We start from the raw sequence: 24,976 nt of genomic DNA, 5'->3' as shown, positions 1-24,976 counted from the left end.
TATAGTGCAAAAAGTAAGGGTGAGAGTGGGCAACCCTGCCGAGTTCCCCGTTGAACTTTAAATACTTCGGATTGCAACCCATTCACCCACAATTTAGCCTGCGGCGCTTCATATAGAACTGTTATCGCCCTCATAAACCACCCCTGAAATCCGTATTTTCCTAAGACAGAAAACAAAAAAGGCCACTCCACCCGATCAAATGCTTTTTCGGCATCAAAGCTGATCATAATGGCTGGGTCACCCGTGTTCTCTAAACGTTCTAGGGAAGCTAAAATACATCTAAGGTTTCGAGTTACCGACCTTCCTTGAACAAAACCCACCTGTGCCTCGTGGATAATACTTGGAAGCACACGTCTCAACCTGTTCGCCAAGATTTTTGCAAAAAGCTTGACCTCTTGGTTAAGAAGCGAGATTGGCCTGTAAGATGTTGCTAGGGTGTGATCTCTTTTAGGTTTAGGCAGTACTATTATTTGGGCTAAATTAAGATGTTTTGGTAACTGGCCATACTCTACCCAGGAATTAAATGCTGCAGTTAAAGGTGAAACTATAGAGTCCCCCAATACTTTGTAAAATTCTGCCCTTAAGCCATCCGGGCCCGGAGCTTTGCCAAGCTTGCAGCTTCCTATGGCCCAGCTCACCTCATCGCTGCTAATAGGAGCATTCAAGGCCTTACATTCTTCCTGTGATATACAGTGGGGGAAATAAGTATTTGATCCCTTGCTGATTTTGTAAGTTTGCCCACTGACAAAGACATGAGCAGCCCATAATTGAAGGGTAGGTTATTGGTAACAGCGAGAGATAGCACATCACAAATTAAATCCGGAAAATCACATTGTGGAAAGTATATGAATTTATTTGCATTCTGCAGAGGGAAATAAGTATTTAATCCCTCTGGCAAACAAGACCTAATACTTGGTGGCAAAACCCTTGTTGGCAAGCACAGCGGTCAGACGTCTTCTGTAGTTGATGATGAGGTTTGCACACATGTCAGGAGGAATTTTGGTCCACTCCTCTTTGCAGATCATCTCTAAATCATTAAGAGTTCTGGGCTGTCGCTTGGCAACTCGCAGCTTCAGCTCCCTCCATAAGTTTTCAATGGGATTAAGGTCTGGTGACTGGCTAGGCCACTCCATGACCCTAATGTGCTTCTTCCTGAGCCACTCCTTTGTTGCCTTGGCTGTATGTTTTGGGTCATTGTCGTGCTGGAAGACCCAGCCACGACCCATTTTTAAGGCCCTGGCGGAGGGAAGGAGGTTGTCACTCAGAATTGTACGGTACATGGCCCCATCCATTCTCCCATTGATGCAGTGAAGTAGTCCTGTGCCCTTAGCAGAGAAACACCCCCAAAACATAACATTTCCACCTCCATGCTTGACAGTGGGGACGGTGTTCTTTGGGTCATAGGCAGCATTTCTCTTCCTCCAAACACGGCGAGTTGAGTTCATGCCAAAGAGCTCAATTTTTGTCTCATCTGACCACAGCACCTTCTCCCAATCACTCTCGGCATCATCCAGGTGTTCACTGGCAAACTTCAGACGGGCCGTCACATGTGCCTTCCGGAGCAGGGGGACCTTGCGGGCACTGCAGGATTGCAATCCGTTATGTCGTAATGTGTTACCAATGGTTTTCGTGGTGACAGTGGTCCCAGCTGCCTTGAGATCATTGACAAGTTCCCCCCTTGTAGTTGTAGGCTGATTTCTAACCTTCCTCATGATCAAGGATACCCCACGAGGTGAGATTTTGCGTGGAGCCCCAGATCTTTGTCGATTGACAGTCATTTTGTACTTCTTCCATTTTCTTACTATGGCACCAACAGTTGTCTCCTTCTCGCCCAGCGTCTTACTGATGGTTTTGTAGCCCATTCCAGCCTTGTGCAGGTGTATGATCTTGTCCCTGACATCCTTAGACAGCTCCTTGCTCTTGGCCATTTTGTAGAGGTTAGAGTCTGACTGATTCACTGAGTCTGTGGACAGGTGTCTTTCATATAGGTGACCATTGCCGACAGCTGTCTGTCATGCAGGTAACGAGTTGATTTGGAGCATCTACCTGGTCTGTAGGGGCCAGATCTCTTACTGGTTGGTGGGGGATCAAATACTTATTTCCCTCTGCAGAATGCAAATAAATTCATATACTTTCCACAATGTGATTTTCCGGATTTAATTTGTGATGTGCTATCTCTCACTGTTACCAATAACCTACCCTTCAATTATGGGCTGCTCATGTCTTTGTCAGTGGGCAAACTTACAAAATCAGCAAGGGATCAAATACTTATTTCCCCCACTGTATGTGGTAGCAAGACATTTTCTAAATAGAGGTCTTCGCTAATTCCACTTTCCTCTCCTGGCTTATACAGTTGCTGGAAAAATTTCTGAAAGACATCTCTTATTTCTTCATCTGCGTGACATAGTTTACCCGCATCATCTCTAATAGTTAGTATATGTCTGGATACGTTCTTGGAATTAATCAAATTCGCTAGCATTTTGCCCCCTTTATTCCCATATCTATAAAGTTGGAATTTGTAATATGCCTGCGACTTAACTGCCCTATCATGTAGTAAAGTATTCAACGCAGTCTGGGCACTTATAATATTTTGTCTAATCTGGTGAGTGGGCTGTTCCCCAAATTTTTTCCGTAAACCAGTTATATGTTTTTCTAAACGTAAAATTTCATTATCTCTGGCTTTCTTGTGGTGACTGACATAACTGATTATGTCTCCCCTTAGTACCGCTTTTGCAGCTTCCCAAAATAAAGCAGCCCTATCTTTCATCTCTTCATTATTATGTGAATAATCCTTCCACTTGTTTACAAGGAACTCCCCAAATTTCCCATCTTTATAAAGGTAACTAGGAAAGGACCAACCTCTTCCCTTTCCTCCTTGATTCCCCCCTTTCCATGTCATCGACACTGCTGCATGATCTGAAATTATACGAGGGCCAATCTCCGCTCCTATTACATCTGAGAAATTCTCACGTGAGGCTAGTAAGTAATCAATCCTAGAATGAGTCTCATGTGCTCTGGACTGATGTGTATAATCCCTTTCTGATGGATGGAGAACTCGCCATACATCTATAAGGCCCAATATTGAGCAGAAATCTGGCAGTCCCCTCATTTTCGATACCCCTTGCCCTGCCGGGGGATTAGATTTATCCATCTGAGGATTCCAAGCCGTATTAAAGTCTCCCCCTAGTACCAAAGGTGTAGATTCTATTTTGGACAAGATTGTAATTAAATTTTTATAAAATTTTTGGTCAAGTTGGTTTGGGGCATATATACTACCCAGGAGCAACTGTTGTCTGTTTATTGTTGCCCGGCAGAAAATAAAGCGACCGTCTGGATCCTTCACAATGTTATTGATTTGCATTGCCACCCCTTTTCTGACTAAAATGGCTACTCCTCTTTTCCGTCCCACTGCCGCTGAGGCCACACAATCCCCTACCCACCATTTTACTAATTTGGCATGTTCACTGTCTGACAGATGCGTCTCCTGCAGAAACACTATATCTGCCTTAATACGTTGTAAATACTGCAATATTTTAGATCTTTTTATGGGGGAGTGAATACCCCCCACATTCCACGTAACTATCTTAACCATGTTCCTTATAGAAAGTATTACTTAACCCCAATTATTTAACATCATATCTGGGGAGAAACCTGCCCAGCCACTGGTCCCCCCCCTCCAGTATCTCAAAGTTTTCATCAACACGTACATCATAATAAGTTGCTTTTGCAAAAGATTCATTCCTAATCTTCTTGTCTGGTGCACTTTCCTAAGTATCCCTCCCATCCCCCTTCCCGTCCCTCCCCAATACATCCCATCCAAATTCCCCTTCATTCCCCAACTATCCCTCTGCGAGATCTTAGTCACTATTGACACCTCCCCCTCACCCCGCATCCAACCAACCAATATTAACTTATGTGTTAGCCCTTCTTATTTATTTATTTAACCAAATTATTGCTTCATCTCTTCCTTCGCCAATACTCCATCTCACTTATTGTACAGATTATATATTGTAAATAACCTCCCCCAGATCTATATTTACCCAAAGAAACAGTTGTAACATTTTTAACCATTCTATCATTATTCCCGCCCTCCCCGACTTAAGCCAGGGTGAGCAAGCACCATTCCTCAGTGCCATCAACGCTGCAGACTTTGATCACCATCAATTTGCTTAAACCTTTTCATGGCGATCAAAACAATATATTTGTAAATCAAGAACAAATTGAACTATTTATAACAGATCATCTCACTAACATTGCTTTGTTAATAATGATCATTCATTCTACAAACATCCAATCACGAATTGAACCTTTCAGCCTCCGGTTAGCCCGTTAATGATAAGTTTTCCTCTGATCCCTCATGGAGGCACATATATTACTTCATTCCATCAGCAGATTGTTTACATCAAGCTTACATACTGCTGCCCCTGATATTCGAGGGGCTACCCTTTATGTAGTGTCCAGACATTATTTTGCCGGCCAGGTTGGAGCCCAGTACTGAACAAATTAGATATAGGGCTCTGTTTCACTCTTCTGAAACTGAAAAGTGGTTCACACTTTAGTAATTAATACTAAACCAGTAGGTAACCCATAATTTCCATCATAGCCGGTCCACTCCAACATTTTCTTTTGCACCTCTCTGCTGCTTCTGAACTCTTTGCCAACCTCCAGCCCCAAACTCCGTCTGCAGCAAGAAAAGACCAGAAGTCAAACAGCTTTTCTCAATTCCACCATTAGAACCTGTCAACCGCTAAGACTCTGCCATTATATGGTGTTCATTAAGCTTATTTTCGGCTTCTGTTGCTGTCTGAAAGGTCTGCCAACGATCTTGCACTTGCACCCGTAGTTTCGCGGGATATTGTAGAGCAAACTATCTTTTTTGCCGCCAGCTTTGAACATATAGGGTGGAATTTTCTCCTCTGCTCCTGGACTGCTTGGGTGTAATCCTGAAAAATCAGTATGTTTTGTCCTCCATATTTCAATGAATCTCTTCGTATCTTGAAGCCCTGAAGGATCTCTAGCTTATGTTTGTAGTTTAAAATTTTTGCCACTACTACCCTGGGCCTGGCATTTATCTCCAGTTTCCTTCCCACGCGGTGTGCGCGCTCAATCACCAACGGGCCCGCCGAATCCGTCAAGGCCAGCTCTTTTGTCAACCAAGCCTCCAGCCATGGTTCCAGATTGCGCTCTGGCAATTGTTCCGTAAGTCCCACAATGCGTACATTATTCCTTCGCGATCTGATTTCCAAATCTTCAATTTTTAACTCCTGATCTCTCAGTTTTTGTTGTAAATTTCGCAAATCGGGACCAAAACTGCGTGTGTCGTCCTCAATTGCAGAGACTCGCGTTTCTAAATCACTTGTTCGAGTACCCAGACCGTCCATTGCCATTTGGAGATTATCTAATTTATCATTTAGCGCTGTCCATTTCAGAGCCCAAGCGCTCGTCATTGCGCCGGTCAACTGGGAGAGCTGCTGTTCCGTAAAACTCGACCCCGCCGCTTCAAGGCCTACCTCCGCCATCTTGCCCTCTGCACTGCTCGCCTTGTTTTTTCCTTTATTAGTCAGCCGTTGGGTCATTGCTGTTGGCGATTTCGTGAAATATTTTTCCATACGCTTTTGCTGTGTTGCTCAGCGGGTTTTGAAGGACTTCTCCGTGATAGATGAAGCTGTTTGCGGGATGAGGGTCTTGGAGCCGAGGCAACACGCTGCTAGCTCAGCTCATGACGTCACGTGACCCCCCAATGTTATGATCTTATGTATTCACAATTTCTCAAATTATGAGCTGTTGCTATCACTGTAGGTTCACTTATCTTAATCTAGTCTTCTATTTTTGAGATGGTGGTGCAAATCTCACTATGGAGTAGAAAACATGTTGACTTTTAGTGTTCCTGATTAGTGCTTGTGCATTCCTCCTTTCCACATTATTCATCTGCTTGGTCTTATTATGGTTTTCAGTTTCCGACACAAGCTGTGTTTCGCTCCTACTCAGCGTCTTCAGGAGAACTGCTATGACACCAGCTGTTTCCCGCTATAGTTAGCGTCTTAGGAGAACTCTATAATTCTAAAACATGAATTAAAAATAGACTTTTTATTGAGCACTCCTCCTCAAATAAACTTTTGTGAATCCAACTAATTCCTTACTCTACATCTATACTTATTATATTAAATATAGGACGTACCTTGTGTGGACCGTCATTCCGATTCAAGATGGTTACCAATTTTTTTTAAAGGACGCTCACCCATACGCACTGCTTTTAAAGTCCCGCTTTATGACACCATCATTCAATTAACCACTCAACCTCACGGTTCAATTCGTGGGGTGTGACGGTATTCCACTGGAAGATTAGTCTTTGTTCTTTCCGTTTTAGTATTTTGATACCTGCCCCTCCAAGCATTGATTTTATTTGGGTTAGAACTACATACTTTAGATCATCCAGTCCATGTTTTTTGTCCTCACAATGATCAACCAATCGGGGCATCTTTCTTTTTTATGCAAAGGTTGCTGATATGCTCTGCAATTCTTTGTTTTATTTTTCTGGTTGTGTACCCTATGTACCATTTTGTACATGGGCATATGATTCCATAAACTAAATGCGATGAGTTACAATCTGTGTTCATTAAAATCCAGTATGGTTTCCCTGCGTTTGGACTGGTTACTGATGTTATTGTCCATTCGTATTTACAATACACACATTTAGAGCATGGTTTGTGGCTTCCCTCTCCTGGTTTTATGGATTCTGAATTTCCGTCCATCCGCTGCTTTAACAGCTCTCCCATGTTCCTAGATCTTGTGAATGCAAATAGCGGATTTTCCGTGATGTTAAGGAGAGATAACATGGGCCAATGTTTTCTTATAATATGTTTTAATTGTCCTGTTTGCGCCGAATGGGGCAGAACACATGTAAATTTATCATGGTCCCTGTCTTTTTTTTGCCGGTTGTAACAACCACTGTTGATGTGTGTTACCTGCTCGTTTCAATGCTTTCCTGATGATATTATTAGGATAACCGCTTTGTTTGAAGCGGTTTTGCATGGTTTCTGCATTACTGCATAGTTTCCTGAGCCATAAAAATTGTCCAATCGGAATACCTGTCTTAGATGTATGTGGATGGAAACTCTTAAAATGTAATAACGTGTTGGTATCTGTGGGTTTTCGATATACCGTGGTATTGAAACCATCAGTATTAAGCCTAATGGTTATATCTAAATTAATTGATTTCCTCTCACTGTAGTTTCAAATTTAATAAATCGATCACAACTGTTGATATACATTAAGAATTCCTCCAATAGTTCCAGGTCCCCTGACCATGCTAGGAAAACATCATCTATGAATCTTTTCCATATTTTAATGTGGGGGCCAAATTTACAACCTTGTATATATTGCTCTTCAAATTTCGCCATATACAAGCATGCTATTGTAGGGGCAACTGTAGCTCCCATGGCTATGCCATTCGTTTGTATGTAATAACGATCTTCAAACAAAAAATAGTTCGTGGTGATCACTCTGTCCGCCATTTTATTGAGTAATTGTATTTTTCCGATAGACAATTCCAGTTTATTCAAATGTGTGTCAATTATTTTCAAAGCCTCCGTGTGAGGTATTCGCTTATATAACGAGACAACATCCATGGAAATGAGTTGTAAATTATCATGATGAATGTTCGTGCTTTGAAGTATACTAATCAAGCGAGCCGAATCTCTTACAAACGAATCAATTCCTGTAAGAAGACGCTGCAAAATCAATTGCACGATCCTTCATATTACAATGAACTGAACGGAGACCCCACAGAATTGTACCAAAAGGAGGTCCACACGTGTATACCTTGGAGGAAAAGAGAAACAGGGGTGACATGATACAGATGTTCAAATATTTGAAAGGTATTAATCCGCGAACAAACCTTTTCCGGAGACGGGAAGGTGGTAGAACTACAGGACATGAGGTTGAAGGGGGGCAGACTCAGGAGTAATGTTACTATGCTATGTTAGGCTCTTTGTTCAAACTTCAGATAAATATATTTTGTAGTCTATTAATCCTAATTTTGTATATAAAAAAACATCCTAAGTTTCTGTAATTAATCAAATTCCTTTCATATTTACTATACATAGCAGGAGTCAGTTGGACAGTAGAAAAATAGAGGAGTCAAAGGTTTGGTGTACCAACTCTATAGCCCTGGTCATATGACATGTTTGCTACATGTATGCTAAGTTAGGATTTTTTCAGGTTTTGTATTATTCACAGTGTGAAGCCCTGCCCAGCACATCCCAGGATACACTGGGCAGGGCGCCGCCATTTTGCAGGCTATTTGCACTAAGAGCCCTGTTTTGAATGCATTTGCATGCTAGCTGCGTTCAGAGCCCGCAAGCGTGTTTCACGTGCTCGGGGACTCTAATCATGGGTCAGTAGCAAACGCTAGCATGGTACTAAAAGCCAGCATGGTACTAAAAGCCTCTAGTGCCGGAATTTGCTTCTGATCATCCGTATGAGTCCATAAAGTTTGTAGGAATCCGCTTCTCTGTTATCTGGAAGCTCTGTTTGTCTCTCACTACATTACTCTAAGAGTTAGTTCCCAAATGGTACAAGGTTAGAGAGTACATCTCAGCACAGGGCCACAGAAGACAGCCCCGCTGTAAACTGGGAAGTTTCTGCTGCAGAATCAAAGTCATGCGTAGCTCCATTATGAAAAATCCACAGCTTTGCCGGGTACGCCAAGTTAAATCGGATGTGGTTTCACTAAGTCTGTGCAAATGGGAGCAAATGTTTTCCCCACCTCTGCTGAATAATCTTGAAAGCAGAGCATTAAATGGTCTTCATATTTTACTACTACTACTATTTAGCATTTCTATAGCGCTACAAGGCGTACGCAGCGCTGCACAAACATAGAAGAAAGACAGTCCCTGCTCAAAGAGCTTACAATCTAATAGAAAAAAAAAATAAAAAAAAATAAAGTAAGCAAATCAAATCAATTAATGTGAACGGGAAGGAAGAGAGGAGGGTAGGTGGAGGCGAGTGGTTACAAGTGGTTAGATGTTTTCCTCCCTGTAGCGCTTTTAAAATCTCTATTGTGTGCACATAGTTAAGTAGATGGAATATGACAACTCTTGGACGGTTTGAAGATTCCCACCGTTGTCGCATCCGATGCGCATGTTCGATGAGCAGAGGACCGGTGGTACATGGTAAAGAGTGTATCTGCCAGCCATTTTTCCAAAAAAAAAATTCGGAAGTCAGCCTCAGGGAGAGTCTCCATAAGGCCGACCAGCCGAAGATTATTCCGCTGAGAGCGGTTCTCCAGTTCGTCCAATTTAGCTTTCAGACTAAGGTATTGTGTGTGTCCAACTGTGGCTGGTGGTCCTCCAGAGCCCTCACCAAATCCTCCGCATCAGCAACTGGACATCTTTAGTAATGGAAGCAAAATTGGATTCCATGGTGTCCAGTTTATCCATAATACGTTGAAATTGACACTCCATAGAGGATTCCATAGCTGCGCTCACTTCAGACACTATCTCAACGGCCCATGCAGAGCTTGGTGAAGGAGACGGAGGCGTGCTCTTATCCGCCATTTTCTGGTCTGAAACACGGCCTCTCTCCCTATGTTTTTTTGTAGATCTGTATGCCATATTTTTTCCAGAATACAGCTGGACCTTTGCGGAGGGGAAGAGAATACTGCCCTGGTTCAGAAACGTTTTGCTGAAACTGAGCAGATAGTTGGTTTGGAGATTTATCCATTCAGAGGAGGACAAAGGCACTTCAGATATGGCCCCAGACATGGTCCAACCATTCTCCCTTGCAATTGGAACTCACCGTAGAGGTGGATCAAGGAGGCACTGGGTATTGGCGTTTTAATGATAAGATCCCATTGACGAGAACCAGTTAGAAAATGATCTTTTATAATACATACAATATAATAATGGGGAGGTTGACCCACTTATGCTATGGAAGGGGCATAAAGCTGTCATTTGTGAGAAACTCACTGATTTGCAGGCTCATCTAAAGACTACGCAAGAGTGTGTGGATGTGTGGAGCAGGATCTCCGGGCAAGGATAGCGGCTTTGGAATCTCAGGCTAAAAAGCGGAGTGCTGCTTCTCCAGAGGGAGATCTCTCTATGCTCTCCAGGTGGAGCTTTGTGCGTTGCAATTAACAGAAGTGATACACTTTTAATTTGGTAATAAGGCGAGCCGCCTCTTGAATCGTAAGCTACAAAAAAAAAAAAAAAGCAGGACAGTCACACACAGGCTCCATCCAGGACGAGTGGGGTTCTCCATACCTCGACGACGGGAATTCAAGATACTACTGTCCATTGTAATGCGCAGCTTTACACACCTGACATATCCCCCCCCCACCACTACCACCACCAAGAGGAGGAAAAGCGAATGCTACATACCTGTAGAAGGTATTCTCCGAGGACAGCAGGCTGATTGTTCTCACTGATGGGTTGACGTCCTCGGCAGCCCCCTCCATCGGAAAGTTTACTAGCAAAGGCCTTTGCTAGTCCTCGCGCGCCCATGCGCACCGCGCATGCGCGGCCGTCTTCCCGCCCGAAACCGGCTCGAGCCGGCCAGTCCAGTATGTAGCAAGACAATACACTTCAAGGGAAGACTCAACTCCAAAGGGGAGGCGGGCGGGTTTGTGAGAACAATCAGCCTGCTGTCCTCGGAGAATACCTTCTACAGGTATGTAGCATTCGCTTTCTCCGAGGACAAGCAGGCTGCTTGTTCTCACTGATGGGGTATCCCTAGCCCCCAGGCTCACTCAAAACAACAACCATGGTCAATTGGGCCTCGCAACGGCGAGGACATAACTGAGATTGACCTAAAAAATTTACCAACTAACTGAGAGTGTAGCCTGGAACAGAACAAACAGGGCCCTCGGGGGGTGGAGTTGGATCCTAAAGCCCAAACAGGTTCTGAAGAACTGACTGCCCGAACCGACTGTCGCGTCGGGTATCCTGCTGCAGGCAGTAATGAGATGTGAATGTGTGGACAGATGACCACGTCGCAGCTTTGCAAATTTCTTCAATGGAGGCTGACTTCAAGTGGGCTACCGACGCAGCCATGGCTCTAACATTATGAGCCGTGACATGACCCTCAAGAGCCAGCCCCGCCTGGGCGTAAGTGAAGGAAATGCAATCTGCTAGCCAATTGGATATGGTGCGTTTCCCTACAGCCACTCCCCTCCTATTGGGATCAAAAGAAACAAACAATTGGGCGGACTGTCTGTGGGGCTGTGTCCGCTCCAGGTAGAAGGCCAATGCTCTCTTGCAGTCCAATGTGTGCAGCTGACGTTCAGCAGGGCAGGAATGAGGACGGGGAAAGAATGTTGGCAAGACAATTGACTGGTTCAGATGGAACTCCGACACGACCTTTGGCAAGAACTTAGGGTGAGTGCGGAGGACTACTCTGTTATGATGAAATTGGTGTAAGGGGCCTGGGCTACCAGGGCCTGAAGCTCACTGACTCTACGAGCTGAAGTAACTGCCACCAAGAAAATGACCTTCCAGGTCAAGTACTTCAGATGGCAGGAATTCAGTGGCTCAAAAGGAGGTTTCATCAGCTGGGTGAGAACGACATTGAGATCCCATGACACTGTAGGAGGCTTGACAGGGGGCTTTGACAAAAGCAAACCTCTCATGAAGCGAACAACTAAAGGCTGTCCTGAGATCGGCTTACCTTCCACACGGTAATGGTATGCACTGATTGCACTAAGGTGAACTCTTACAGAGTTGGTCTTGAGACCAGACTCAGACAAGTGCAGAAGGTATTCAAGCAGGGTCTGTGTAGGACAAGAGCGAGGATCTAGGGCCTTGCTGTCACACCAGACGGCAAACCTCCTCCAATGGAAGAAGTAACTTCTCTTAGTGGAGTCTTTCCTGGAAGCAAGCAAGATGCGGGAGACACCCTCTGACAGACCCAAAGAGGCAAAGTCTACGCCCTCAACATCCAGGCCGTGAGAGCCAGAGACTGGAGGTTGGGATGCAGAAGCGCCCCCTCGTCCTGTGTGATGAGGGTCGGAAAACACTCCAATCTCCACGGTTCTTCGGAGGATAACTCCAGAAGAAGGGGGAACCAGATCTGACGCGGCCAAAAAGGAGCAATCAGAATCATGGTGCCTCGGTCTTGCTTGAGTTTCAACAAAGTCTTCCCCACCAGAGGGATGGGAGGATAAGCATACAGCAGGCCCTCCCCCCAATCCAGGAGGAAGGCATCCGATGCTAGTCTGCCGGGGGCCTGAAGCCTGGAACAGAACTGAGGGACTTTGTGGTTCGCTCGAGATGCGAAGAGATCCACCAAGGGGGTGCCCCACGCTTGGAAGATCTGGCGCACCACTCGGGAGTTGAGCGACCATTCGTGAGGTTGCATAATCCTGCTCAGTTTGTCGGCCAGACTGTTGTTTACGCCTGCCAGATATGTGGCTTGGAGCACCATGCCGTGACGGCGAGCCCAGAGCCACATGCTGACGGCTTCCTGACACAGGGGGCGAGATCCGGTGCCCCCCTGCTTGTTGACATAGTACATGGCAACCTGGTTGTCTGTCTGAATTTGGATAATTTGGTGGGACAGCCGATCTCTGAAAGCCTTCAGAGCGTTCCAGATCGCTCGCAACTCCAGAAGATTGATCTGTAGATCGCGTTCTTGGAGGGACCAACTTCCTTGGGTATGAAGCCCATCGACATGAGCTCCCCATCCCAGGAGAGACGCATCCGTGGTCAGCACTTTTTGTGGCTGAGGAATTTGGAAGGGACGTCCCAGAGTCAAATTGGAGAAAATCGTCCACCAATACAGGGATTTGAGAAAACTCGTGGACAGGTGGATCACGTCCTCTAGACCCCCAGCGGCCTGATACCACTGAGAGGCTAGGGTCCATTGAGCAGATCTCATGTGAAGGCGGGCCATGGGAGTCACATGAACTGTGGAGGCCATGTGGCCCAGCAATCTCAACATCTGCCGAGCTGTGATCTGCTGGGACGCACGCACCCGCGAGACGAGGGACAACAAGTTGTTGGCCCTCGCCTCTGGGAGATAGGCGCGAGCCGTCCGAGAATCCAGCAGGGCTCCTATGAATTCGAGTTTCTGCACTGGGAGAAGATGGGACTTTGGGTAATTTATCACAAACCCCAGTAGCTCCAGGAGGCGAATAGTCATCTGCATGGACTGCAGGGCTCCTGCCTCGGATGTGTTCTTCACCAGCCAATCGTCGAGATATGGGAACACGTGCACTCCCAGCCTGCGAAGTGCCGCTGCTACCACAGCTAGGCACTTTGTGAACACTCTGGGCGCAGAGGCGAGCCCAAAGGGTAGCACACAGTACTGGAAGTGGCGTGTGCCCAACTGAAATCGCAGATACTGTCTGTGAGCTGGCAGTATCGGGATGTGTGTGTAGGCATCCTTCAAGTCCAGAGAGCATAGCCAATCGTTTTGCTGAATCATGGGGAGAAGGGTGCCCAGGGAAAGCATCCTGAACTTTTCTTTTACGAGATATTTGTTCAGGGCCCTTAGGTCTAGGATGGGACGCATCCCCCCTATTTTCTTTTCCACAAGGAAGTACCTGGAATAGAATCCCAGCCCTTCTTGCCCGGATGGCACGGGCTCGACCGCATTGGCGCTGAGAAGGGCGGAGAGTTCCTCTGCAAGTACCTGCTTGTGCTGGAAGCTGTAAGACTGAGCTCCCGGTGGACAATTTGGAGGTTTTGAGGCCAAATTGAGGGTGTATCCCTGCCGGACTATTTGGAGAACCCACTGATCGGAGGTTATGAGAGGCCACCTTTGGTGAAAAGCTTTCAACCTCCCCCCGACCGGCAGGTCGCCCGGCACTGACACTTGGATGTCGGCTATGCTCTGCTGGAGCCAGTCAAAAGCTCGCCCCTTGCTTTTGCTGGGGAGCCGCGGGGCCTTGCTGAGGCGCACGCTGCTGACGAGAGCGAGCGCGCTGGGGCTTAGCCTGGGCCGCAGGCTGTCGGGAAGGAGGATTGTACCTACGCTTACCAGAAGCATAGGGACCAGTCTTCCTTCCCCCGAAAAATCGTCTACCTGTAGAGGTAGAGGCTGAAGGCTGCCGGCGGGAGAACTTGTCGAATGCGGTGTCCCGCTGGTGGAGAGACTCTACCACCTGCTCGACTTTTTCTCCAAAAATGTTGTCCGCACGGCAAGGCGAGTCCGCAATCCGCTGCTGGAGTCTATTCTCCAGGTCGGCGGCACGCAGCCATGAGAGCCTGCGAATCACCACACCTTGAGCAGCGGCCCTGGACGCAACATCAAAAGTGTCAAACTCCTCTGGCCAGGAATTTTCTGCACGCCTTCAGCTGCCTGACCACCTCCTGAAAAGGCTTGGCTTGCTCAGGGGGAAGAGCATCAACCAAGCCCGCCAACTGCCGCACATTGTTCCGCATGTGTATGCTCGTGTAGAGCTGGTAAGACTGGATCTTGGCCACGAGCATAGAAGAATGGTAGGCCTTCCTCCCAAAGGAGTCCAAGGTTCTAGGGTCTTTGCCCGGGGGCGCCGAAGCATGCTCCCTAGAACTCTTAGCCTTCTTTAGGGCCAGATCCACAACTCCAGAGTCATGAGGCAACTGAGTGCGCATCAGCTCTGGGTCCCCATGGATCCGGTACTGGGACTCAATCTTCTTGGGAATGTGGGGGTTACTTAGTGGCTTGGTCCAGTTCGCAAGCAATGTCTTTTTCAGGACATGGTGCAAGGGAACAGTGGACGCTTCCTTAGGTGGAGAAGGATAGTCCAGGAGCTCAAACATTTCAGCCCTGGGCTCGTCCTCCACAACCACCGGGAAGGGGATGGCCGTAGACATCTCCCGGACAAAGGAAGCGAAAGACAGACTCTCGGGAGGAGAAAGCTGTCTCTCAGGAGAGGGAGTGGGATCGGAAGGAAGACCTTCAGACTCCTCATCAGAGAAATATCTGGGGTCTTCTTCCTCTTCCCACGAGGCCTCACCCTCGGTGTCAGACACAAGTTCACGGACCTGTGTCTGCAACCTCGCCCGACTCGACTCTGTGGAGCCACGTCCACGATGGGGGCGTCGAGAGGTAGACTCCCTCGCCCGCATCGGCGAAGCTCCCTCCGCTGACGTAGTCGGGGAGCCTTCCTGGGAGGTGGCCGCTGTCGGCACCGCACGCGGTACCGACGTCGGGGACCTCAACCTGGGCGATGGGCCAGCCGGCGCCACGCTCGACGGTACCGGAGGCGCAAGCACCGCCGGTACCGGAGGGGTAGGGCACAACAGCTCTCCCAGAATCTCTGGGAGAACGGCCCGGAGGCTCTCGTTTAGAGCGGCTGCAGAGAAAGGCTGAGAGGTCGATGCAGGCGTCGACGTCAGAACCTGTTCCGGGCGAGGAGGCTGTTCCGGGCTGTCCAGAGTGGAGCGCATCGACACCTCCTGAACAGAGGGTGAGCGGTCCTCTCGGTGCCGATGCCTGCTGGGTGCCGAATCCCTCGGCGACCCAGAGCTCTCGGTGCCGACATGGGGAGGAGACCGGTGTCGATGCTTCTTCGACTTCTTCCGAAGCATGTCACCGGAGCTCCCCGGCACCGACGAGGAGGACGTAGAATCCATCCGTCGCTTCCTCGGGGCCGAGACCGAAGAGGGTCGATCCCGGGGGGGCTGTACCGCAGCAGCCCTCAGGGTAGGAGGAGACCCACCCGAAGGCTCACCGCCACCAGCAGGGGAATGGACAGCCCTCACCTGCACTCCTGACGATGCACCTCCGTCCGACGACATCAGCAGACGAAGTCTCGGTACCACCGACGTCGATGCAGTCGCCCGATGCCTCGGCGCCGATGCAGAGGTCCGATGCCTCGATGCAGTCGATGGAGCGGCAGCCAAGGAAGATGGTCCGGACGCTGACGACGTCGATGCACTCGATGCCTCCGGTGCCGATGCCGACGAAGAGCCCGAGAACAAAACGTTTCACTGGGCTAATCTCGCTACCTGAGTCCGCCTTTGTAACAGGGAACACAGACTGCAGTTCTGAGGGCGGTGCTGGGCCCCTAGACACTGAAGACACGCAGAGTGCCTATCAGTGAGCGAGATTACCCGGGCGCACTGGGTGCACTTCTTGAAGCCGCTGGAAGGCTTCGATGTCATGGGCGGAAAAATCACGCCGGCGAAATCAAAAGCCGAAATGGCGAAAATTGGAGCACCAAAATTTAGAGGGAGAAAAATCTCGACCGAGGCCAAAAGAGGCCTACCCCGACAACGAAAGAAAACTTACGGGGCAAAACTGAGAAATACGGGAAGGGCAGAAAACCCGAAAGGGTCTTCCGGAACACTACCGGAGCGCTTCCCGAACTTTTTCAAGGAAAAAACTGCAAAAAAACACGTCGAAAAGGACGCGCGAGGTCGACTCTCTGGGGCACGAACGGCGTAACACGACCGTACCGAGCGCGGACGAAAGAAGACTGGCCGGCTCGAGCCGGTTTCGGGCGGGAAGACGGCCGCGCATGGGCGCGCGAGGACTAGCAAAGGCCTTTGCTAGTAAACTTTCCGATGGAGGGGGCTGCCGAGGACGTCAACCCATCAGTGAGAACAAGCAGCCTGCTTGTCCTCGGAGAATACAATTTTATCTGTAACCTTTTGATATTCCTAGGATATCTGTCAGAGAGTGATAATATATTCTTAGGCGATTCAAAAAAAAAGGGAAAAAAAAACAAAACAAAAAAAAAACTTACCCATTGGCAAATCTCCCGGACCAGATGGATTTTCCAGTAAGTGTTACAAATGCTTTGGGAGGCATCTGGCTCCATTAATTCTTTGTGCTTTAAATTTTTTGGAGTCAGGGGGCACTTGCCGGACTCGTGGAGACTGGAGGCTATAACCGTACTGTCCAAACCGGGAAAAGATCCCTTGCTTTATACCACATATAGACCTATCTTTCTATTAAATACAGACTATAAAATTTTTACCAAAATACTCACACAGAAGGTCCAAAGCGTGTTACCCTCTCTGATTCACTTAGATCAATCAGGTTATAATTATGTTTGCAGAGCGATCCATCTTATCCAGCAGGCCCACACTGCTCAGATTCCAGTGCTGTTCCTGTCATTTGATGCCGAAAAGGCATTTGACAAGGTTCACTGGCCTTTTTTGTTTATCATACTGAGTAGAATGGGATTTTCTGGCCGTTTTCTTACCTGGTTTACCCAGATTTATGCTCAGCCAGAAGACTGTATCAAAATAAATGGTACTTATTATCCCCACTGTTTACTACTGAAATTAACTTTTAGTGCAATCTAGACAACATCATCCCAAAATAGCTGGGCTTTGCTGGGGAGGAATATAAACAACAACTTTTTGCTTATGACATTCTTCTTACCCTTACGGATCCTAAATGGTCCCTACTATATATGCAGTCTTATTTCATTTTAAAATAAATATGACAAAATCTGAAATTTTAAATGCTACCCTGAAAAGGGCTTTGGTGGTCTTATTACAGGGAAGGTTTCTGTACTCATTGGGCTCCCTATCATATATGCTATTTGAGTATTGATCTGACTTCTAATGTATTTGACCTTTATGCTACTAATCTCTCTGTTAGGATGGAGGAACTGTTTGGTGACCTATACAGATGAGAGGGCCTTAATATTTCCTGTCTGGGAAGAATAAATGCAGTTAAAATAATGTTCCTACCAAAGTTGACCTATCTGTTTATGGCTTTGCCCCTTCAAGTACCCACCTTTTTCAGCGTTTAAAAATAGGTATTTCGCTATAATTGGAATAAGTGTCTCCCCCCCCCCCCCCCCCCCCCACAAGGGTGCTGGTTTTATTGTAAAAACCTGGGAGGGATGCAGATTTCTTACTTTATTTTCAGGCTGCACAGCTTCATATTCTGACAGACTGGGTGGCACATTTCCCCAAGGTGTGGGTGCAGATGGAGCAGCACTGGATGGGCTCTGTCCCATTATGGGCTATTCCAAGGCTGCCTAATGCAGAGCTCTTAAGCTGCATTAGACAGCTGCCAGGGGGTATAGGAGGTCCTCTTCAGACCTGGTACACTATACGAAAGAAATTCTTCCCTACTAGAATATGCTTCTTGCAAAGTCATTCAATATGCCCCTGGATTTCGGGCGGGACGGGAGGATAGGGTGTTATAGCCAATGGGAAGCCGAAGGGCTTGTGACTTTGGGTCAGATTTGGGAGGAGGGGGAAATTTATTCTTATCAAGACCTCCAAGAAGATATATGGATTAACTCCACACCAGGTCTTTCATTATGGGCAAATGAGAGACTATATCTTAAGGAAAGCCTGAGGAGGCAGTTTAGATAAGACTCTTTTAGAGAAAGCAATGCCCGGTGGTAGGGAGCAAGGCTGTATTTCTTGCTCTATCAGGCCTTGCTCTTGGCTTATTCACCTTTAGATCCTTATATTCATGGTTGAGAACGCAACCTAGGGATCACATATGAGAGGAAGAAATGGTAAATGAGTTTTACAATTCTACTTAAACCATCTGTCAATAGTGCACTAATTGAAAATGGACACAAAATGTTGTACTGCTGGTATTATACATCGCAGCACTTGTTGCGACTTTGTAAATGTAGTAAGGGACTTTGTTGGCGGAACAGTGAACTGCGAGGGGATATGTACCATATCTGGTGGACTTATCCCCTTGTCCAACCATATCGGCAGAATGTTCAGTCTCTGGTGCAGCAGCGTTTAGGGGGCTCTTATGCCTTGAAGGAGGAACACTGTTTGTTGCATCATAGACCTTTTGGGGTAGCCCTCACAGCACAGTTTGGAGATTCATCTGTTCACAGTGCACGCCTAGCTTTGGCAGCAGCCTGGAAGAATTCAATGATACCAGCTCGCTCATTATATCTACATAAATTGGATTATCTTTGCTTAATGTTTGAGTTAACAGTGATTAAAAATGGCCAAATTCCAAAATGTCATAAGATTTGGAACTGCTATCGAACACGGAGGTCCAACCCACAGAACAGAGGATGACTGAAACTGTGCTTACTTAGACTTTATCCCAAGGTGCAATACATGGAGGCTGAGTGCTTTTGTCTTAGGAGAGAGACCCTATTGGGGTATTTTGGGGTGGGGGGCAGGGGGGTTTGATCTTTAGATTCTATTGGATGTATTACTGATAATTTTCAATAAAGTTTTTTGAAACGACAAAAAAAAGAACCATTACTGGCAAAGAAAGATATCTGGAAGACAACTTGAGACATCCAAAAGAGGAGTCAAAACAAAGGATTTTAAAAAAATTATATTTCTCTTGTGATTCATATTTACATCATTCACAAACACACCTTTGACCAAAAGATTTAATTGACCTAATCCCTGGGAAGGAAGAAAATCTCTTTGGACCTACCAGAATTACCAGGATCGTTTGAACCAGTTCCTGCAATGCAGCTATGCTCCAGCCCATACGTGGGATCGACTTTCCCAGATATCCTGGCTGCTTCTTGTACCTTCTTAACATGGGCTTCTACCAATTCTAAAGGTACCTCCTCCCGGACCCGAGAAAACTCCTCTGAGGAAAGGGGGAAAAAAACCCAGTAAATCCTCAGTTATTCTAGTGCCTCAAGAAACCACTGCTACAACGAACAGCACAAAGTTGCAGGGACAAATTAAGCTTTGCATGAGTCTGCTTAAAAACAATATACAGCCGACCCTTAAATTGCTAAATACGCTATCTATATTCAATAGGAATGGGCCACACATCAGTGGGTTACTTCTCAGTTTGTTCTTCAAGTTTAGTTTTATTTAATATACCGCACCAACAGTAAAAACTATCTAGGTGGTTCACAAATTTACAATACAATAAGGCAATGAAAGGAACCACAATTTCAATAGGAAAGAATAATAAAAGGAAGGAGAGGAGACAGATTGGGTCAGAGGAGATGACAGGGAAGGAGAGCAGGGTCACAGCAGAATGTACATATATGCCCTGACTAAGACAGTATCATAACAGGCATCTTGGAAAAGGAATGTCTAATTCTGTTTTAAATTTGTCAAGACTACATTCCAATCAAAGATAGGGTTAAAATAAGTTCCATAGTTTTGGACCACTGATACAGTGAATGATACATACCTGTAGCAGGTGTTCTCCGAGGACAGCAGGCTGATTGTTCTCACGACTGGGGTGACGTCCGCGGCAGCCCCCACCAACCGGAAAAAGCTTCGCGGGCGGTCCGCACGCGGGGCACGCCCACCGCGCATGTGCGGCCGTCTTCCCGCTCGTGCGTGACCGTTCCCGCCAGTTGAATGACAAGCAAGAAACAACATGAAAACGCAACTCCAAAGGGGAGGAGGGAGGGTAGGTGAGAACAATCAGCCTGCTGTCCTCGGAGAACACCTGCTACAGGTGTGTATCATTCACTTTCTCCGAGGACAAGCTGGGGTATCCCTAGCTCTCAGGCTCACTCAAAACAAGAACCCAGGTCAATTGAACCTCGCAACGGCGAGGGCATAACAGAAATTGACCTACGAAGAACAACTAACTGAGAGTGCAGCCTGACCAGAATAAATTCTGGTCCTGGAGGGTGGAGTTGGATTTACACCCCAAACAGATTCTGCAGCACCGACTGCCCGAACCGACTGTCGCGTCGGGTATCCTGCTGGAGGCAGTAATGTGATGTGAATGTGTGGACAGATGACCACGTCGCAGCCTTGCAAATCTCTTCAATAGTGGCTGACTTCAAGTGGGCCACTGACGCTGCCATGGCTCTGACACTATGAGCCGTGACATGACCCTCAAGAGCCAGCCCAGCCTGGGCGTAAGTGAAGGAAATGCAATCTGCTAGCCAATTGGAGATGGTGCGTTTCCCGACAGCGACCCCTAGCCTGTTAGGGTCGAAAGAAACAAACAATTGGGCGGACTGTCTGTGGGGCTGTGTCCGCTCCAAGTAGAAGGCCAATGCTCTCTTGCACTCCAATGTGTGCAACTGACGTTCAGCAGGGCGGGTATGCGGCCTGGGGAAGAATGTTGGCAAGACAATTGACTGGTTAAGATGGAACTCCGACACCACCTTCGGCAGGAACTTTGGGTGGGTGCGGAGCACTACTCTGTTGTGGTGAAATTTGGTATATGGAGCATGAGCTACTAGGGCTTGAAGCTCACTGACCCTACGAGCTGAAGTAACTGCCACCAAGAAAATGACCTTCCAGGTCAAGTACTTCAGATGACAGGTATTCAGTGGCTCAAAAGGAGGTCTCATCAGCTGGGTGAGGACGACGTTGAGATCCCATGACACTGCAGGAGGCTTGACAGGGGGCTTTGACAAAAGCAAGCCTCTCATGAATCGAACGACTAAAGGCTCTCCAGAGATGGCTTTACCTTCCACACGATAATGGTAAGCACTAATCGCACTAAGGTGATTCCTTACTGAGTTGGTCTTGAGGCCAGACTCCGATAAGTGCAGAAGGTATTCAAGCAGGTTCTGTGCAGGGCAAGAACGAGGTTCTAGGGCCTTGCTCTCACACCAAACGACAAACCGCCTCCACTTGAAAAAGTAACTCTTTTTAGTGGAATCCTTCCTAGAGGCAAGCAAGACACGGGAGACACCCTCAGACAGACCCAACGAAGCAAAGTCTACGCCCTCAACATCCAGGCCGTGAGAGCCAGAGACTGAAGGTTGGGGTGCAGCAACGCTCCGTCGTTCTGCGAAATGAGAGTCGGAAAACACTCCAATCTCCACGGTTCTTCTGAGGACAACTCCAGAAGAAGAGGGAACCAGATCTGACGGGGCCAAAAGGGCGCTATCAGAATCATGGTGCCGTGGTCTTGCTTGAGCTTCAGTAAGGTCTTCCCCACCAAAGGTATGGGAGGATAAGCATACAGGAGGCCGGTCCCCCAATGGAGGAGAAAGGCATCCGACGCCAGTCTGCCGTGGGCCTGTAGTCTGGAACAGAACAGAGGCAGCTTGTGGTTCGTCTGAGAGGCGAAAAGGTCCACCGAGGGGGTGCCCCACTCTCGGAAGATCTTGCGTACCACTCTGGAATGAAGCGACCACTCGTGCGGTTGCATGACTCTGCTCAGTCTGTCGGCCAGACTGTTGTTTACACCTGCCAGGTATGTGGCTTGGAGGAGCATGCCGAACTGGCAAGCCCACCGCCACATGCCGACGGCTTCCTGACACAAGGGGCGAGATCCGGTGCCCCCCTGCTTGTTGGTGTAATACATTACAACCTGATTGTCTGTCCGAATTTGAATAATTTGGTAGGACAGCCGGTCTCTGAAAGCCTTCAGTGCGTTCCAGATCGCTCGGAGCTCCAGGAGGTTGATCTGCAGATCCTTTACCTGGAGGGACCACAAACCCTGGGTGTGAAGCCCATCGACATGAGCTCCCCACCCCAGGCGAGATGCATCCGTCGTCAGCACTTTCGTGGGCTGCGGAATTTGGAATGGACGTCCCAGGGTCAAATTGGTCCGGATGGTCCACCAGAGCAGTGAAGTGCGGCAACTGGTGGAGAGGCGGATGACATCTTCTAGATTCCCGGTGGCTTGAACCCACTGGGAAGCTAGGGTCCATTGAGCAGATCTCATGTGAAGACGAGCCATGGGAGTCACATGGACTGTGGAGGCCATATGACCCAGAAGTCTCAACATCTGCCGAGCTGTGACCTGCTGAGACGCTCTGGTCTGCGAAGCCAGGGACAAGAGGTTGTTGGCCCTCGCTTCGGGAAGGAAGGCCTGAGCCGTCTGGGTATTCAGCAGAGCTCCTATGAATTCCAGAGACTGGGTTGGCTGGAGATGGGACTTTGGGTAATTTATCACAAACCCCAGCAGCTCCAGGAGTTGAGTAGTGCACTGCATGGACCGGAGGGCTCCTGCCTCCGAGGTGTTCTTGACCAGCCAATCGTCGAGATATGGGAACACGTGCACTCCCAGCTTGCGTAGATACGCCGCCACCACCACGAGGCACTTTGTAAACACTCGTGGGGCAGAGGCGAGCCCAAAGGGCAGCACACAATACTGAAAGTGCCGTGCGCCCAGGTGGAATCTGAGATACTGTCTGTGAGCTGGCAGTATCGGGATGTGAGTGTATGCATCCTTTAAATCCAGGGAACATAGCCAATCGTTTTTCTGAATCATTGGCAGAAGGGTGCCCAAGGAAAGCATCCTGAACTTTTCTTTGACCAGGAATTTGTTCAGGCCTCTCAGGTCTAGGATGGGACGCATCCCCCCTGTTTTCTTTTCCACAAGGAAGTACCTGGAATAGAATCCCTGCCCTTCCTGCCCGGGTGGTACGGGCTCGACCGCATTGGCGCTGAGAAGGGCGGAGAGTTCCTCTGCAAGTACCTGCTTGTGATGGGAGCTGAAGGATTGAGCTCCCGGAGGACAATTTGGTGGCAGGGAGGCCAAATTCAGGGCGTATCCGCACCGCACTATTTGGAGAACCCACTGGTCGGAGGTTATGAGAGGCCACCTTTGGTGAAAAAATGTTAACCTCCCTCCGACCGGCAGATCGTCCGGTACGGACACTTCGAGGGCGGCTATGTTCCCGTGGATCCAGTCAAAAGCCTGTCACCGGCTTTTGCTGTGGAGGCGCAGGGGGCTGCTTAGGCGCACGCTGTTGACGAGAACGAGCGCGCTGGGGCTGTCCCTGTGCCTGGCGAGCCCTTCGGGCCGGCTGGGTGTACCTACGCCTTGCAAAGGAATAGGGCGCAGCCTGCCGGGCCCGGGAAAAACGTCCATCTGCTGAGGTGGATGCTGAAGGCGCCCGGTGGGAGAGCTTGTCGAGGGCGGTTTCCCGCTGATGCAGTTGGTCCACCAGCTGCTCGACCTTCTCACCAAAAATGTTATCCCCCCGGCAAGGGACGTCGGCCAGTCTCTGCTGGGTGCGGTTGTCCAGGTCAGAGGCACGCAGCCATGAGAGCCTGCGCATCACTATACCTTGTCATAGATACCCCTGGACAGGAACTTTCTGCACGCCTTCAGCTGCCTGACCACCTCCTGATAAGGCCTGGACTGCTCCGGCGGGAGCTTGTCGACCAGGTCCGCCAGTTGCTTCACATTGTTCCGCATGTGGATGCTCGTATAGAGCTGGTATGACTGGATGCGGGTCACGAGCATGGAGGATTGGTAGGCCTTCCTCCCAAACGAGTCCAGAGTGCGAGACTCCCGCCCCGGGGGCGCCGAGGCGGTATCCCTCGAACTCCGTGCCCTCTTGAGAGCAGAATCCACGACCGCCGAGTCATGGGGCAATTGTGGCAGCATTAACTCTGGGTCAGAGTGGATCCTGTACTGGGACTCTGCTTTCTTGGGGATGGTGGGATTAGATAATGGTCGCATCCAGTTCCGAAGCAGTGTCTCCTTGAGGACATTGTGCAGCGGTACCGTGGTGGACTCTCTAGGTGGTGATGGATAGTCGAGGACCTCGAGCATCTCAGCCCTCGGCTCATCCACAGAGACCACGGGAAAGGGAATGCAAATAGACATATCCCGCACAAAGGAGGCAAAAGAGAGACTCTCAGGAGGTGAGAGCTTCCTCTCGGGTGAAGGCGTGGGGTCCGAGGGAAGGCCCGCAGACTCCTCTGAGGAGAAATATCTGGGGTCCTCCTCTTCCCCCCATGAGGCCTCTTCCTCGGTATCGGACATAAGCTCATGTAGCTGAGTCCTGAACCGGGCCCGGCTCGACGTCGAGGCGCCGGGGCCTCGATGTCGTCGAGCGGTGGACTCCCGCGCCGGCGGGGACGAAGCTCCCTCCATCGACGTCGACTCCACCTGCGTGGCGGTCGAGACCGGCGCCGCAAGCGTCGTCGTCGTCGACGGCCTCGGCACTGGGCTAGAGCTCGCCAGCGCCACAGTCATCGGCGCCGGGGGTGCAGCCTGGCGCATCAGCCCTTCCAGGATCCCCGGAAGGATGGCTCGGAGGCACTCGTCCAGGCCCGCTGTCGGGAAAGACGTGGGGGCCGGTAGAGGCATCGGTGCCGGAAGCTGCTCGGGTCCAGGAGACTGCACCGAAGTGCTGGGACCCTGACGTGGCGGTACCTCCACCACCGAGGGGGACCTCTTCTCTCGACGC

The 24,976-nt window shown here is 48.7% G+C and overlaps 1 protein-coding gene across 1 annotated transcript in view; it reads right to left on the bottom strand.

Annotated features, from left to right (window-relative positions):
* Nucleotides 1-24,976, bottom strand: part of SMARCC1 (SWI/SNF related, matrix associated, actin dependent regulator of chromatin subfamily c member 1) — a 542,893-nt gene that overhangs the window by 151,287 nt on the left and 366,630 nt on the right. The window contains 1 exon segment of the mRNA XM_030196622.1: nucleotides 19,318-19,479. Coding sequence (XP_030052482.1) covers nucleotides 19,318-19,479 — 162 coding nt within the window.

This window comes from Microcaecilia unicolor, chromosome 1 (genome assembly GCF_901765095.1).
Source record: "Microcaecilia unicolor chromosome 1, aMicUni1.1, whole genome shotgun sequence".
NCBI lineage: Eukaryota > Metazoa > Chordata > Amphibia > Gymnophiona > Siphonopidae > Microcaecilia > Microcaecilia unicolor.
This window is presented reverse-complemented; position numbering and strand designations above follow the sequence as displayed.